Raw genomic sequence first — 17,412 nt, 5'->3', positions numbered from 1 at the left:
CGAACCCCTGGCGCCCCGCCCCGCTGCAGCCTCCGGGACTCCCGGCAGGTGGCGCCGCGAGCAACCCGGAGACTCCGGAATGTGCTGACTAACGCTGCTGGGGCCCAGCGGAGGGGCAGCAGCTGCTCCCGGAGAGTGGGGGGGGGTCTTCTTCCAGAAAGTGCCCGAAGCGGGGCCTCACCTGAAGATGGAGCGGAGTATAACAGACCATTGGGACATAGCAAGTAAATGGAATGTGTGGGCTTTGAAGTTTGAGTCTAATCAATTATAAAAAGACATTAATGGGGCAACTGGGGAAATCTGAACCCTCGAACTAGATGACGTAAGAAATTGTAACTTTTTTCAGGTGTGAAAACTGTATTGTGGTTGAGAGTTTTACAAAAAGCGTCGTTTTCTGGTAGAGACCCATGCTGAGGCGGTTACAGACCGGTGGACAGGATGTCTTGTGATCTTCCTTAGCACCGGCCGGTGGGGGGGTGGAGACAGTGGCCGCGCGGACAGAGCCGTGAAACACTAGCCATATGCTGATGATTAGTGCTGGAGCGGAGAGATGGGAAAGCAGGGGTCCAGCTTTCCCCCCCTTACTTTTGTGTATGCTTGAAAATGTCCGTAATAAAAGAATAAAAGCCCCTAAAATAAAAAAGGTGAGGTAGATATATATAATGAAATTGGAAGGTTCTAAGATGCAGGTAGAAAAGAAAAACCAAGACATGTAGAACATCATCCACTGATGCTTTTAAAGCCCGTGATGCCCGGGCTGGTGTGGCTCAGAGGACTGAGTGCCCGCCTGCGAACCGAAAGGTGGCCAGTTTGATTCCCAGTCAGGGCACATGCCTGGGTTGCGGGCCAGGTCCCCAGTTGGGGGCGTAAGAGGCAACCAATTGCTGTTTCTCTCTCTCTTTCTCCCTCCTTTCCCATCTCTAAAAGTAAATAAATAAAATCTTTTTTAAAAAGCCCATTGACAACTACATTCCATGTAGACCTGCATACGCACAGGAAAAAGGTCTGCAAAAAACACACACCTGCTTTCACCAGCAGTGTCTGTGTGGAGAGAAGAACGGGATTGGGGGAGGGAGGGTGGGTAGCAGGGAAACTGTTTCACTTTTACAGTCTTCTGTACGAGTTAACTTTTACAACTGACCATACGCTCATGTCGCTTGTAATTAAAGTAGAATGAAACCAGCCGTGCTCACTCACTTCGCAATAGCCTCGTCCCGGTCCCTGATGGCCTTCTGAAGCTGCTCCTTGGGTTCCTTGTCCTCAGATGTCACTCTGAGTCGGTCTCTCTCCTCCTTCAGTGCAGTCATCTCCACGCTCAGCAGTGTTACCTGAAGGGAGACCGAAGGGAGGAACGTGATGGCACCACTGTGACTGGCCTGCGCTATTTCCCTCCAGCGGGGAGAAAGGATGCCACAGGCGAGGCTGGAGCTCGGTGGCCCTGGACTGCAGCCACGGGCCAGATTCCCTGTACACAGCGTACCACGCCACCTCTTTCATTTCAAGGCAACCCCAGGGAACTGATGAGTGAGGACTACACACACATCAGGGCTCTGGGGCACAGTTTTTGGGGTAGAAACTCAAGTTTGTTTCCAGCAAGGAGCACTGTTATGCACAGGGCCCTGGATGTCGTGATAACGCCTGACACAGCCTGGCTCCTCCACCTTCGTTCTATTCTCCAGGTCAAAGCCACATGTAAGTCAGACACCTAACTGATGTTACCACCTTTCACTTCAAACCTGTCACCTTCTCTCTGCTTCATGCCTCCGAGAATGGCACCAGAGCTGGTCCTCTGGGGGTGAGGCTCCCTTGGAGACCACAGCTTACCCCACTCACTGTGTGGTAACCCTGTAGACCTTGGGCTCCGCGATGGCAGAGCCTGAGTCTGTATGTTTAATCCCCAAATGCCTGTGCAGTGAGTGGACAGTTGTGATTTTTTGGCTAGTCATCACCCCAAATCCTTCCCTGTTCTGGGAGTATTCCTGGTTGCATGAGTCTTGGTGGGAGATAGGACATGCCCTCCCCCACTAAGGAATTCCAAAGGGGAGAAACACTGTTTCCAAGGCACGTGGGTAAGAATCCCAGACCTGCCCGTCACAGCCGCCTACCTGGGACTGCAGCTCATGAGGGTACAGCAGAGCTGCAGGCCTTTGGGAAATCGTCACTCGGGCAGCAGGCCCTGCCCTCCTTCCCATGGGTCCTTCCTGTTTGGAAGTTCAGTTTGCCAACCTCCCTGTTACTCTGTAAGCTGTCAGATTTAATTCCCATGCATTCTTCTGCTCAAATTAAGCTGAGTGAGCTTCTGTTGTCTGCAACCAGAAACCCTGACTGGTAGAGCTGTCAATTGAGTATTTGCTGAACGACTGGAAGAGTGGGAGCCCCTTCTTCTCGCAGCTGATTGGATCAGACTGGAGTCAAGATGCCGGACCCTGCCCTCTTGTTGAATATTACACACACTTTTCCATTTTTCCAAAGGAGGATCCATCCCTAAGGTCTGACTCTCCCACTCAGGGAGAGACATCACCTTTAACTTTATTCCTCTGCTCTTCAAGTCTCAGGGCTAGTCATCCTCAGAAAGAATAAAACCAAGCAAACACCCCAGGATTAAGGCTGGAGATCAAGTTTCCCTGGAGACACTTCCTACTCCCCAGACTGAGACAGCAGAGTTGCCAGCTCCTGGGGAAGCCTCCACTGGGCAATCAGAGGACACCCAACAAAGATGAGGGATAGAGGACAACTTGCCGTCACTACAGGCAATGGATTTTGTACTCGGAGGTGCCTGGAAGGGAACACCAGAACATTGGGAACCGGTGCTCGGTGCCTTTGAGGAGGGGACAGCTATGATGGGCAGGGCAAGCAGCCTCCCCGAAGAACAGGCTGGGGCCCCTGCAGAGGCTGTGGCAGGCACACACAGCTAACCCAGAGTCAGACACGGCAGCAGGTGAGACGCCCAGCCTCACCCTATTTGTTAGCAGGTTCTGCAGCTTGGCAGCCCAGAACCCAAGACCCAGAAAGCACCTGGCAGAGACAGCCAGACCTCTGAAGAACAAATGAGCCCTGAAATGACCTGGGCTGGCCATAGGCCCGCCAGGTGTTCTGTCAGCTGAGTAAGTGACAGATAAAAGTACATGTTAGGCAGGAAATGCCAACATACTCCAGATAAAATTCAACAAGAACTTTCTGCTTTGACCTGGAAAACCTGGCTGGTGGAGATAGAGCCAATCAGCCATCTACATACGACACGGGACTCACCCTCTCTGAGTTATACATGCTTTTCATAAGAAGCGGGAATGAAAGGGGCTATTTCCCACCATCCAGTTGTTGTGAGGCTCGAATGAGATGAGTAGCACCCAGAATCCAGCACACACAGCTGTGGGCTCCATTCCCTCCTCCGCCCACCCCAGGGACCTACTTGCCAACGGCAGTTATGAGGACACAGTGACAGGTTACAGCCACTCCTAAACCCACCCTTCCCAAATACGGTGGGTGTCCTTGTGATTGAATGCCATCAGAGAAAAGATCCCGAAGTTATCTGTCCAGGGCTTTATCTGCCCTTCTGTTTCACAAGTATTCGAGTACCCACTGTAGGCAAGGCAATGTGCGAGGTGCTTTGGGAGAAGACAAAGAAACATCAGACCTTGGGTTAGTCTGCGTCAGGGTCGAAGGTTTGCTGAGAAGGTGAGATGTGAGGAGCCAGGGCAACCACGGCAAAGCAGGGCCAGGGTGGCTCCAGGAGGAAGGGAATCAAAGAGTTTCAAGGAGGAAGTGAAAGCTGCTCAGGAACTTGAAGACGAGGAAGGCTGAGATGAGTGCAAGTGGCAGGAGAGTCCTCAGGGCGGAAAAAGCCAGAGAAAAGACCCCAATGTGGGAATGGGAACTGTGTGTCCTATGTTTAGTTCTGCTGAAGCAAAGGATGTGGAGTGAACACAACAGGAAAGAGGACCAATGCTGGGATGCAGCCAGACCGTGGGGGCCATGTGGGCTGGAGGCTTCCGGTTACTTGACAATGGTACGTCAACTCTGTAAGGGGTGTCCCATTTTCAAGTCCAGCTTCAGGGAGATCAATCCAAAGCCTGTGGAGGGTGACAGGGCTTGGGGGAAGTGATGGCCGGAGCCAGGGGATGAGAGAATGAAGGTCCGATATCGGGCAGTTGCTAGGACAGAGGAGAGAACATACTGAACCTTTATAGAGGAGGGTCACCAAAATTTCATTAGTGAGGCCTTGACTGCTCCCAGCCCATGCTCCTTGTGTTTCCACGCCCCTTCTGGCGTCATCGGCGTGCACTCTGGTCAAGCCTAAGGGAGCCAAAGGACCAGACTGGGGCTGTGGTTTTCACTGCACCTCCCACAAGCTGGCTTCCTGGCCGAGGACTTGACTCAGGGGCCCCACGGATACAGCCACCTACACCTTGCTTGTGCCTCTGAATGAAATAATGCCTTCTAGTGTTTCCAGTTTCATAACTCCAAGAAGCAACACAACAAAACAGAACAAAAACACCAGCTGATATGAGAGGGCTGGTAAGTAGAAGCACCCCACAGAATTTAAATAGGATTTAAAATAAATAAAACTTCTCTTAACCTGAAGAACTTTCAGATCCACGTTCTCTTACATTTTAATTCTTCCAGTTTCAAAGATGTGTCCCTAAGTCCAAACCACTTCCTGGCCAAATGACCGCCTGAGGGCTAGGTCTGGGGCGCGAGAATGTCTTTGGGCTGCCCAAACCCACTCCCCACGCCTGCCCAGGGGCCCATGCCTGCTACAGCTTTCAGTAGCTTCTCTCTGTCCTTGTCATCTGGTCACGCACCGTGCAGTTAATGCCGTGAGTGGGACTCCCAGTATCTGCCCGGAGAATGCTGCTAGGAAGTCTAATAGGAACCACCCCCCACCTCCTTCCAAAAGACAGTTGTTTATTTCCGCATGACCCTTTAAGTAATACTGACTGAAGTGAAAGCCAGGCTTCAATTCCATTTCTTATCAGTCTCCTGAAGCAGAGAGGGATGACTAGCTTTGGACAAGAGAAAAAGGGGGCAGGGTTTAACATACTGCCTGTCTGAGGTCCACCACAAGTGGGACGGAACCTCTACACACGACCCTCGTCAAAAGGAAGAGCCCGTATTTTTCTCCTAGAGTACATTTTAGAAACAACCTTCCGGGTGGGGCTGGCTCCTAAGCTGTTTAAAACTCTTCAGATCAGAATATCGATGTCCTTTCTCCAGCGTGCTCTCTAAGAGATGAAATCACGACCAAACAGGGGAGCAGCAGCAAGAGCAGCAGCAGTGCTGCTGAAGCTGAACAGCAGGCTGGCAGCGGCGCAGCCATTACACAGAGAGGAGGTCGCAGAGTCGAAGGCTTGACGTGCAAACTTCCCTGCGCAAGCGCTGCTGGGACAGCATCCCTAAGTGTCCTGGAGCTGAGGCACTTTAAACCGACAGAGGCCACCAGATGATTCGGGCTCTGTTGAAGGCAGCATGTTGCCGGAGGAAATGGGGAGGCAGCTATTCTTATCCCTGACAATTACTTGGGGCTAAACCAGGGGATTGGCTTCTTCTCTTAAACCCCCAGCTCAACTCAACCTTAGGTCACCGTCCTCTGAGGATCTGTCAGAGGAAACCCGCTTCTCAGGTAGACGTGCGGGAGTGAAACTCGCAAGGGTCCCAGAGAGCCCGGATGGACGTGCATACTCCCTGCACCGGACTGAGGACAGGGTGCTCACCTGACTGTGGAGTCGCTGCAGCTCTTCTAGGCTTTGCCTCAATTTACCCCTCTCTCCCTCCATGAGTTCCCTTAGGGCTCTCGAATCCTCACTGGTTTGCCTTATCTGTTCTTCTAAGGAGTCATCGTCAATTCTCCGGGAGCTCTGACAGCAAAAGACAGCGAGCCAAACAACCAGGGAGATGGTGAGAGTGGAGGGGAACGGGGAGATGGTTAGTGGGAGAGATGGAGAGGACAGAGGGCAGAGTTGGTAAGGGTGGAGGGGAGCAATGGGGAGGGGAGCAGAGAGATCATTCAGTTCAGGGGGGAGCAAGACAGCAGGAGATGGGATGGAGGGCAAGAAGGAGAGAAAGAAGGGTTAGAGGAGAAAATCTCTTGCTCAATCTGCAAACAGTGGCTACACATTTGCTTTTTTCTTGTTTCAGGCCTCGGGGAAGGGAAATTGCGTGCGTGAACAGAACAGCTCCCTTTCCCCATGATGACCCACCTCCCTGCTGCAATACACTGCGCAGACCGACAGGGCCTGTTCAGATAAGGACGGCTACCCCTCCACCTTCCTTCCCCTAGTACAGGTAGAAAGACACAACTGTTCTGTAGGAAGGTGAAACATGAGGAGAACAACAGTCTGAGAGCAGGAATATGAATGGAGAGCAAGGCTGGCAGAAAGCTGTCACGAAGCCAGAAGAAATGCCAGTCTGCCGGGAGCCCATGGGAAAGTCTCTCCTCCACAAGAGGAGCCACATCTGGAACTCTAAAAGGCCCTTCTTGTTGATCTTCTCAACTCTCTGTGCTCACCTTTATATTTTTAGCAGAAGCTTCAGGTCTTTTTAAGTGTGCCTGTTCATAGCTAACCCCACCACTAGGACCAATGGGCTATAGAAAAGTAACTTGCAGTTTTTGCCTGGATCCAAAGTTCCATAAAGCTTCCAAGGAAAGCCCTTGGACTTGAGACCACCATGGCCTGTACAAACTACATGGAGAAAGGACTTTATTTGTATCCTGGTGTCTGCAGGGAGATGCCTCCTGTTCCCCAGGCACTCAGCCCTTCAATGCTCTCAAATGACATGGGCACAGAAGAAATTCTTGCAGGTTTCATAAAGGTTCCAGTTCCAGGGTTAGCCTCACTCTCTGTGCTTGGCTTCAAGCTCCCACTAGCCAGGTCCTGTGGGATAAGGAGCTTCTCAGCCTGGCCTCTTACCGTGGGCTCCATGCCATCCACGATGCTCTGTATCAGCCTCTTGAGCTCGCTGAGGGCAGTGCGCAAGCTGCCCGCTGGCACATCCTTGGCGGACGAGGTTTCCGAAGACTCGTCCATTGAGGAGTCCGTGGAGACGGCCGAGTCAGCACTGTCATTTCCTCGAAGGTGTGAGCAGAGATAGCGAACCTGGCAGTAGGCTTCCCAGAGCTGCAGTCTCAGCTGCCCACAAAGAATGATTCTCGATTATGGGCTCTGGAAGATACTGCCACCTGGTCATCTATTCCCCAGGATGGAACCCCAGTGTCTAAGACACTGTTTTAGGAGAAAGTTGTCTTTTTTTAAAAAAATCACCTGTTCCAAGAAATACTGATAGTCATATGGGCCTGGGACACCTGTGCAGACTCCCAATTCTTATTTTCCCTGCTCTCCAGTCCCCTACCATTTTGCCAAACAAAGCACTTCTTTATATAGTTATCTACTTTGGTGGGAGTCAGTGAATGAGTAGCGGAATGAGTGGTTATGAGTAGTATGAAAAAAGCCAAGTGGATGGATGACGAATGATCTAGAACCTTGCAAGTGTCAGAGATATGAGGCTAATGATTAGTTAACAAGCATTTCCTAAGAGGCACTGGGGTGAGAATGAGCCAGGGACATGCTTCGCTCAGGGCCTGCTTCATGACGGCTCTAGCCTGCAGGCCTAGGGGTGTGCACAGGCTAAAGCTGAAGCACTAGGCACTGGGCACCAGGCGGGCTGTCGGGCCTGTCCCCATCCCGAGGCAGCCTCACATGCCAGAGTGACAGAGATGTCAGCACCTGCTCTCTCTCCTGCTCCAGCTCCTCGGCCTCCATGCTCTGCTCGATCTCGGACAGGAGGGACGTGCTGGTGGCGGCAGAGCTCTGCAGACTCCTCTCCTCGGTGAGCTCTTCCACCTTCACCTGCAGCTGTCGGTAGGAGAGGCGCACCTCCTGGAGCTCCAGTTGGCTTTGATGCAGCTTTCAAGGAGACAGCAAATGGTAGTAAGGCTTGTCACAACCAAAACAAACAAGGAATGCTGACCCAGAACCTGATCGTGTTTCTAGAACCAACCACCAATTTACAGAAAAATGCAGAGGGAGGAACATGCTGGAGTACGCGAGGCAGACAGAACTCAGATTCAGGAAATCCCACAGGACAAACGGCTCCGTTTCTGCAACAGATCCATTTCCAGGAAAAAAGAAAAGATAAAAGGGGAACCTACAGATGAGAGATTTAAGAGACACCAACCAACTGCAATGCGTAGGCCTACTTTATTTTTATTTTTTTATGCTATTTTATTTATTTTTTGTTGCCTAGGAATGAATGTATGAGTTTCGGGTGTACTGCCTACTGGTTAAACAATCTTCTACCTTATATAGCATTCCACTCACTATTTCCAGTACCCCAAATGGCACCACACATAGTTATTACAATATTATTGACTATATTTTTATGTTTTACTTACTTCCCCATGACTGGTTTGTAACTACCAATTTTTTAAAATTATTTTTTATTGATCATGTTATTACAGTTGTCCCAAACTTTCCCCCTTTGTCCCCCTCCACCCAGCACCTTCTCCCTCAGGCCATTCCCACATCATTGTTTGTGTCCTTGAGTAAGGAGTTTAAGTTCTCTGGCTATTCTGTTTCCTATACTGTACTTTACATTCCAATCACTATTCTGGAACTACCTATTTATACTTCTTAATCCCCTCCCTCTTCACCCACTCCCTGACACGCCCTCCCACCTGGCAAACCTCAAAATGCTCTCCATACCCATGATTCTGTCTGTACTTGTTTGCGTTTGTTCTTTAGATTCAAATGTAGATTGGTATGTATTTATTACCATTTTATTGTTCACAGTTTTGATCTTGTTTTCTTTCTTAAATGTCCCTTTAACATTTCATATAATAATGGTTCGGTGATGATGAACTCCTTTAGTTTTTTCTTGTCTGGGAAGAATTTTATCCAACCTTCCCTTCTCAACGATATCTTTGCTGGGTAGAGCAATCTTGGCTGTAGGTCCCTGCTTTTCATAACTTTGAGTATTTCTTGCCAATCCCTTCTAGACTGCAAAGTTTTTTTTTCTTTTAAATATATTTACTGATTATGCTATTAGCTTCCCATCTCCCCCCCTTTAGTTCCCTCCGCCTTGCACCTGCCCTCCCACCTGCATCCCCGCCCCGCCTTAGTTCATGTCCATGGGTCATACATATAAGTTCTTTGGCTTCTTATTCTTAACCTCCCCGTCTACTTTGTACCGACCATTTATGCTTCTTATTCCCTGTACCTTTTCCCTCATTCTCCCCCTTCCACCTCCCCACTGATAACCCTCCATGTGATCTCCATTTCTGTGAATCTGTTCCTGTTCTAGTTGTTTGCTTAGATTCTTTTGGTTTTTGTTTTTTTAGGTTCGGTTGTTGATAGTTGTGAGTTTGTTGTCATTTTACTGTTCATAGTTTTTGATCATCTTCTTTTTCTTAGATAAATCCCTTTAACATTTCATATAATAAGGGTTTGGTGATGATGAACTCCTTTAACTTGACCTTATCTGGGAAGCGCTTTATCTGCCCTTCCATTCTAAATGATAGCTTTGCTAGGTAGAGTAATCTTGGATGTAGGTCCTTGCCTTTCATGACTTGGAATACCTCTTGCCAGTCCCTTCTTGCCTGTAAGGTCTCTTTGGAGAAATCAGCTGATAGTCTTATGGGAACTCCTTTGCAGGAAACTGTCTCCTTTTCTCTTGCTGCTTTTAAGATTCTCTCCTTATCTTTAATCTTGGGTAATGTAATTATGATGTGCCTTGGTGTGTGCTTCCTAGGGTTCATTCAACTTTTTTGGGACTCTGAGCTTCCTGGACTTCCTGGAAGTCTATTTCCTTTGCCAGATTAGGGAAGTTCTCCTTCATTATGTTTTCAAATAAGTTTTCAATTTCTTGTTCTTCCCCTTCTGGCACCCCTATGATTCAGATGTTGGAACATTTAAAGATGTCCTGGAGGTTCCTAAGCCTCTCCTCATTTTTTCAAATTCTCGTTTCTTCATTCTGTTCTGGCTGAATGTTTATTTCTTCCTTCTGCTCCAAACTGTTGAGTACTGGTTTCCTTCTTGTCACTGTTGGTTCCCTGTACATTTTCCTTTATTTCACTTTTCATAGCCTTCACTTTTTCCTCTATTTTGTGACCATACTCAACCACTGCTGTGAGTATCCTGATTACCAGTGTTTTGAACTGTGCATCTGATAGGTTGGCTCTCTCTTCATCACTTGTCTCTCCCAGGAACTCTCCTGTGAGGTTGGGAGTTTCTCCTGCCGCCTCAACCCGCACAGGTTTTTTCAATCAGAGGTTTTGAGGCTTTATTTCCCTGTGCTGGAACCCTGGGATACGTAGTCTGGTTCGCTCCTCAGTTGTTCCTCCGGGTTTATCCCCATTCCGAATGTGGGACCACCCGCTCCACCGGCTGCCGCTCCGCCTGCCCCAGTCCTCCAGCTGCTGCCTTTCGGTGAGTCTTCTCCATTCAGACTGTCTCTGCTCATCCTACTGGTCTGGATGAATGTTTCTACTTTAACTCCTTGGTTGTTGGGCTGCCGTACAGTTTGATTTTCTGGCAGTTCTGGTAATTTTTTGTCTTTAAATTTGTTGTTGTCCTACTTTTGGTTGTGCAGGAAGGCAAAGTGTGTCTACTTGTGCCTCCATCTTGTCAAGAAGTCCAAAGTTTTTTTTTTGAGAAACCAGCTGATAGTCTTATGGGGACGCCCCTGTAGGTAACTAACTTCTTTTGCTGCTTTTAAGATTCTCTCTTTAACTTTTGGCATTTTAATTATGATGTGTCTTGGTGTGGGCCTCTTTGCCTCCATCTTGTTTGGGACTCTGGGTACTCTAGGGGTACCAGAGTGGGCTGAGTACACCCACCTCTTGTAGTTGAGACTTGATTGTTGTTGGCAGGTCAATAGGAGGGATTTACCCAAGCCAGTTGGCGGCAAGGACTGGCTATGACCACTGACCACTAACCTCCGCCCTCCGTGGAGGATCAGCTGTGCAGAGGCAGGGGGGTGGTGCTCCAGCATGGTCTGTAGCTGTCTACTGGGTACACAGGCTCTGGGGTTTCCCAGAAGGTGCAGGCCAAGGTCAGTCCCCACCTGTGTTCTGCCCAGGGCCATTGTGCCTGAGCTATAATGCATTCTGAGATGGCTGCACTTGTGCTGTGCTTACAGAGTCCCAGGTGAAGCCAATCTGTGAATCTAAGCTGGCTGCTGCTAGTGCTGTGCCCGGGACCACTTAGCAAGAGGTATGGAGGCTGGAGGCTCACTGAGGCCAGCTGTTGCTTGTTTGATAGAATCTAGGAAGTTGTGAAGCATGAGCCAAGACCTGTCATTCATATGGAAAAGTCACAGTTAACAATTTGGGTGGACCCGTAACTTGGGTGGGATGGAGTCTCAGGGGATCTCCAGGGTGGGGCAAATAGTGTTAGCCTTGTTGATGGAGTCTCAGATATGGTACCAGCCTGCCAGCTCTGTGACTCTGTGGGGGGAGGGCTCAGAAAGGAACAATGGCCTCTGCCTATCTTTCGGTCTGGGAGAAAGCTGTCCCCCAGCTTTTGCCTTGATGCCACACTTCAGTTCCTCCTCCTATGCCATTGATGCCTTTCCAGCTCCTACTCGGTGCTAGAACTCAGAGAGAGTGAATCTGAGTAAGTCTGTGTGTGGGTTCATTAAGGGAAACTGCTTGGGACATTAGAAGTTTCTTCTACTGACTCAGTCCTTACTGGTTTTTGCAGCAAGAAATTATGGGAACTTATTCCTGGCACTGAAACCCTGGGCTGGGGGGCCTGGTGTGGGGCTGAGACTCCTTACTCCTGAGATATCCCTCCCGAATTTTCATCCACTGCATGTGGATGTGGGACCAGCTCATTTTGCATCTTTACCTCTCCTACCAGTCTGGATGGATGTGGTTTCTTTAATTCCTTATTTGTCAGACTTCCATGCAACTCGATTTCTGACGGTTCTGAGTGGTGGTGGTTCTATATTTCAGTTGTAATTTTGGTGTGGTTGTGCAAGGAGGCGAGCCGTATTTACCTATGCCGCCGTCTTGACCCTGTAACTACCTGCCAGGCTGTAGACCTACTTTAATTTGTATTTGGATTCAAATAAAAATGTGAAAGGTAATCATGACATTTGTAAGACAACTGAAAATTTGAACATTGACTAGATGTTTGATGATATTAAGAAAATACTGCTAATTGTTTAGGTATAATAGGCCTGTGGTTTCATTTTTAAAGTCTTCTCATTTAGAGGTATTTGTTAACAGACGAAATTATAAAAATTCTTGCATTTACTTTAAAACAATACAAGAGAGGAGCAAGTGGATGTAACGAGGACTGGTTAGGGATCGACGGTCCGTAGAGCCGGGCAGTGGGGTACACGGGGGCATTATTACATTGCTCTATTTCTGAGTTTGCCTGAAATTCTCCATAATAAAAAATTAAACAGGCACACATACAGGTAACATACCAGTAGGCTCTCACCAACAACGGCTAAAATAAATAAACAAATAACAAAATAATAGTATCAAGTGTTAATGAGGATGTGGAACAACTGGAACTCTCACTGCGCGTGGGGGTGGAAGATGTCCAGTCACCCTGGAAAATGGGCAGTTTCTAATGAGTGGAATACACACCCACCCTGTGGTCCAGCAGTTCCACTCTTAAGGTGCAGACACAACACAGATGACCCCATACATGAACAAAGGACAAACGGCAGCATTATTCCTAAGGGCCACAAATGGGAAGCAATCCAAATGCCAGTAAGAATAGAACGGACATATTCCCATGCTGGAATACAATACTGCAGTAAACCAAGAACACACTGCTACTACACGCTACAAAATGAATTTCATCGACATAATGTTGAGCAAAAGCCAGGCACAAAACAATATATGTATGATTCCATTTATAAAAAGTGCCCAAACTTTACTGAGATATAAGAGATGAAAGTTGAAATAGAGGTTTATTTTTGAGGAAGTGGCAGGGTACTGCCTGGGAGGGAGGCTTGTGGGAGGCTGATAAGGGGCTCCATGTTGAGCTGGGTGGTGGTTACTCAGGCATATACACTTATAAAAATATACTTATTTTTATAAGTGTATATGCCTGAGCTGTCCATAAGTATAATTCACCGGGCTGTCCATTTAAGACTTGCATGCTTTACTATATATATGACGTATTTTAATGAAACCGTTAAGGCTGCTTGGAAAAGAGATAGGGGTCGGATTTGGAGTAACATCTGGGTAGTAATACCAGGAGTTCCCAAACCCATGGGAAAAAGCAGTCTCTACCGTGTGCGTCATACATACTCTCGTCCTAGGGGCGCCTTTCTCAGCATCTGGGGCTCAGAGAAGGAGAGTGATACAGCAATGCAGGTATCACTGCTTACAGACCAGGGCTCCTTCTCTGTCTGTCGCTGCTGCTCCTTCACCTTTCTCTGTATTCTCTGCGGCCCTGTCCCTGTGGAGTCCAAACGGGGTACTGCTACCTGCTGATGTGACTGCTGCTGAATGTAAGGACTGACTGCGCCATGACTGCGACGCGCCACACTCTCACAGCGCACTCCACCACTGCACTTCTAACCCAAGACCTTGACTGCAGCATCTCAATCCATTTGCTAACCACTGTGCACATGTCCACATATTACACCTGCACAGGAACGATGCTTTCTACTCTCGTATTTGTGGACTGTCCCTTATGTCCCCTCCCCACCCCCACCCCCCAGTTTTATTTCTGGGGCAGGGGAAAGAACTTCGTGGGTTTTAAATTTAACTAATTTATTCTCTCATAAAATAGCTCTTCTGGGACCACCTCTGTTCATTAAAAATAGAGCAGACACTTTACTATTTTTTCCCAGACTTTGGCCAGGGGGGCCTGTGGCTCCAGCAGAGATGTAGGGACCAAGGGTCGGCAGGCAGCAACTCAGAGCTCTACTTCTCAAGAACGGTGGAGCAAGCTGCCATGCAGAGCCTTCAGCCCATTCTTTAGGTGCCCTGAGAGCCTCACCTCTGCTGTCAGTACTGGAGAACAGTTGGCTAATGGCACCAGTGGTCTGCATGTGCCTTAACTAAGGAGAGTTTAGAACCTGGCTGCTCAGAGAATAAAAAAGGAACTGGCAAGCTTGCTCTGCGTGGTTCCCGTGGATCAGCAAAACCCACTGGTCCAGTGGGAACTCCTCCAGCCCCAGTTTTGAGGAAACTCAGGAAAAAGAAATTAGGGTTTAAAAAAAAAAAAAAGACATTCCTAGGAAGCATTTGGCATGATTACAAGTGGCACACTAAATTGGCACAGTGCTTTACAATTATTTTCTAGACAACTCCTCATACATCTCAGCAGGAGGAGTTCAGCACAGACAAGTACAAGTTCTTCTACCCTGGACAAAATTAGTTCAATTACTCATGCACACTCGAAGGTGCTTAATTAATTATAACAGCAAGAGAACAAAAGACCAAGACAGGGCTGCCCTCTCTGGTCAATAACTGATCCACAGACTTGTGTAGAAAAACTGAATCAAACCAGAGCAGAGTCTATTAAATACAAGAACCCTCTAAAATTATCATCTTTTTAAAAAAAATGTTTATTCATTTTTAGAGAGAGGGAAAGGGAAGGAGAGAGGGAGAGAGACATCAATGTGTGGTTGCCTCTAGTGTCCCCAACTGGGGACCTGGCCCGCAACTCAGGCCTGTGCCCCGACTGGTAATTGAACCAGTGACCCTTTGGTTCCCAGGCCAGCTCTCAATCCACTGAGCCACACCAGCCAGGGCAGAAACATCATCCTTTATATAACAAAGATGACACTAACTGTATTTACATGTATGAACAAGAAAGACAACAAATGACTTTTGTTTGTACATTACAAGTTCAAGTTCACAATATTCATGCTCCTAATGTTGGAAGAAGTGAGGGCACTGTCCTCATTTTACACTGAGGGAACTGAGATGGTGTGATATTAAGTGATTTGCCAACAGTATACACTCCATGTCAGAGCAAGGTCTGGACTTCAAGTCACTTGCTTTTTGGGTTGCACCACAGTGGGGCCTGTGCTCTCTGCTGATCCACCCACTCACTGGGATGAGGCCCCTGCCCGCACGTGTAAGATGCCCAGCTGGGTATGAAATAGGGCAGTTAAGAGGCCTTTAAAGGGACAATAGTCTTTACTGGGTGTTAAGAGTTCAGCAAAATACTTGATTTTTAAAATTCATTGGGCCCTTGATCAATAATTTTTATCCCTACTCTTAGCTTGAAAAACAAAACAAAACAAAGTTGGATTTGGTCAGTGGTTTAAAATCAAATTAAAAAATTTGACAGCAGAACCCCAGTGACACAGTGAGCCAGGTCAAAGCTACTTGGGTTGTGGTGGGCTTATTACCCTGCCTGCTCAGCCCTCCTCTCATTCCTTGTCTGAGTAAAAGGATTAAAATCATGGGATCATATACATTCCAAGGCCACACTCAACCTGAGTAAGCTGGAATTTTTATTTCTGCATCAACACAGGCCGTTTCAGCAACAGAAAGGGTTTTCTGGGGGGACACTGGTAATTAGTGGCAGCTGAAGGAGAGTTTCATATGAACCATAGAACAAGAATTACAAATAGGTGGGAAAGATGAGAATTCAGCCCATAAATGCAGATTTTCCAATTCAAAGTGGGAAGTGCCTGACCTGCTATATAGGCCCTGGGGTGAGTGATGCTCTCATTCTTGAAGAAGTCCAGTCAGATGACAGAGGATGTACAGATGGCGAGGATGTGAATGTGGTGCGACTTGGGACGCTAGAAAACATCCAGCCCACGGTGCCAGCCAGGTACTGCACAGTCCACACTGGTCCTGGTGCTCCCCATCCCCAAGTCCCCAATTCTTGATTTGAAATAAGGACACTTCACTTGTGAATTTATGCTAGACTGAAAGTTTCTTTTAGACAGGGGCTATTTTTCCTGTTTTTTGTACTTCTTTTCCTTCTCCTCTCCATACCTCGGCAACCCGCAGGAGAGCGCTTAATGGGGTGATAAATGCTGGAGAAACACTGCCTTGCAGAGGCCAGTGACGGGCCAGAAGTTATCGTTGAGCAGCAAAGCAGGTAGGGGAGGGTTCTACCAAGGCTCACTGTGCTACTGTGGGTAGAGAATTCATTTTTTCTAATCCTCAGTTTTAGAATGTATGCAAACATACTTTGTTCCCTGTAAAGAATACAAACGTTCACTGTTATTATCATCAACCTTAAAATATGAGCATACCTTCCCATCTTGAAAGTTGCTGTGAGGCTTTAGCCTGCACCATTTTCTATTAACTGAGGCCCTGCTATGTGCCAAGTTCCGAGCTGAAGTACAAAAACACGGAGAGCCCTTGCTGGTGTGGCTCAGTGGATTGAGTGCTGGCCTGCAAACCAAAAGGTCACCAGTTCAATTCCTAGTCAGGGCACATGTCTGGTTGCAGGCCAAGTCCCTAGGTGGGGGCGTGTGAGAGGCAACCAATCAATGTAGCTCCCACACATTGATGTTTTTCTCCCTCTCTTTCTCCCTTCCTTCCCTTCTCTCTAAAAATAAATAAAATCTAAAAAAAAAGGAGAAAAATTGCTAATTTGCCCTGAAAGAGGTTAATCTCTCAGATGGTAGCTGATCTGATGGTATCAGTAAAAAGTGATCTTCACTTAAAATGCTTCCTTGTATCACATCCTAAGGCTTCCCTCAACAGCTGACCACTGAGCCCAGGGCAGCAGCCCACCTGGTGCTCAAGCATAATGGGCTGACCACCTCCACACAAATGACGCTGCTATGAAATCCGTCCCATTCCCTGGCATGCCCCGAGGATGCCCAAGGGGAAGCGATGCACTCTGAGCAATGCCATGGGTCCTGGGTACTCCTAGGATAGCCCTCCAAAGCTTTCTTGGTAGCTGATGCTACACTCTGTTTCTGGGGAGACTGAGAGTGATTATCTTGTTTAGAGAGTTATTTCTTGTTAAGTGTGAGCTTGGGGATTCCGCTGAGGCCTGGTGGCAGTTCCCAAATAAGGACAAATATGGCCATGAAGCAATTTCTTTTAGTGAGGGGAAAAAAAGAGGCTAACTAAGCTCACAAAGGGGTCAGCCTGTGCCTTTTCTAGCAATTGGCAGAAGCAGTGAATAAAGTCTTACTGCGATCGTTCAGTGGGCAGCGTCTTGGTTTATGCCAACTAAATCCATCGGCCTGGGGAAGCAGCAGCAGAGAGCATTGCGAGCCAAGCAGAGGAAGTCACAGGCCCCTCAGAAATCTCTAGCAGATTTCACAACCCCCAGGAGGCAGAATGACACTCTTGGTGTTCCAGCCATGTTAATAGCCCAGAAAGAACTCTGTGAAACTGCTTGAGGAGCTAGTGGCTCAGAACAAAATGGAAGAATGACCTGTGGGTAGCGATGCATTTCTTCTGGGCAGAGCCAGACCAGCTAACTCAGTGAGTGTGTTGAGAACTACTACCCTGCCTGC

The 17,412-nt window shown here is 48.0% G+C and overlaps 1 protein-coding gene across 3 annotated transcripts in view; it reads right to left on the bottom strand.

The window, feature by feature from the left end:
* The window catches only part of BICDL1 (BICD family like cargo adaptor 1), a 73,582-nt gene that overhangs the window by 5,225 nt on the left and 50,945 nt on the right, over positions 1-17,412 (bottom strand). The window contains exons 5-8 of one of the 3 annotated variants that reach the window (XM_053927925.2): positions 7,722-7,901; positions 6,909-7,127; positions 5,712-5,855; positions 1,198-1,328 (exon numbers count right to left, since the gene is read on the bottom strand). In XM_053927925.2, coding sequence (XP_053783900.1) covers positions 1,198-1,328; positions 5,712-5,855; positions 6,909-7,127; positions 7,722-7,901 — 674 coding nt within the window. The remainder of the gene's footprint in view (positions 1-1,197; positions 1,329-5,711; positions 5,856-6,908; positions 7,128-7,721; positions 7,902-17,412) is intronic. The other 2 variants (XM_053927926.2, XM_053927927.2) reach the window with 2 other exon arrangements.

This window comes from Desmodus rotundus, chromosome 7 (assembly GCF_022682495.2).
Source record: "Desmodus rotundus isolate HL8 chromosome 7, HLdesRot8A.1, whole genome shotgun sequence".
Classification (NCBI taxonomy): Eukaryota; Metazoa; Chordata; class Mammalia; order Chiroptera; family Phyllostomidae; genus Desmodus; species Desmodus rotundus.
The sequence above is the reverse complement of the archived record's forward strand: the minus strand, read 5'-3'. Positions and strand labels throughout refer to the sequence as shown.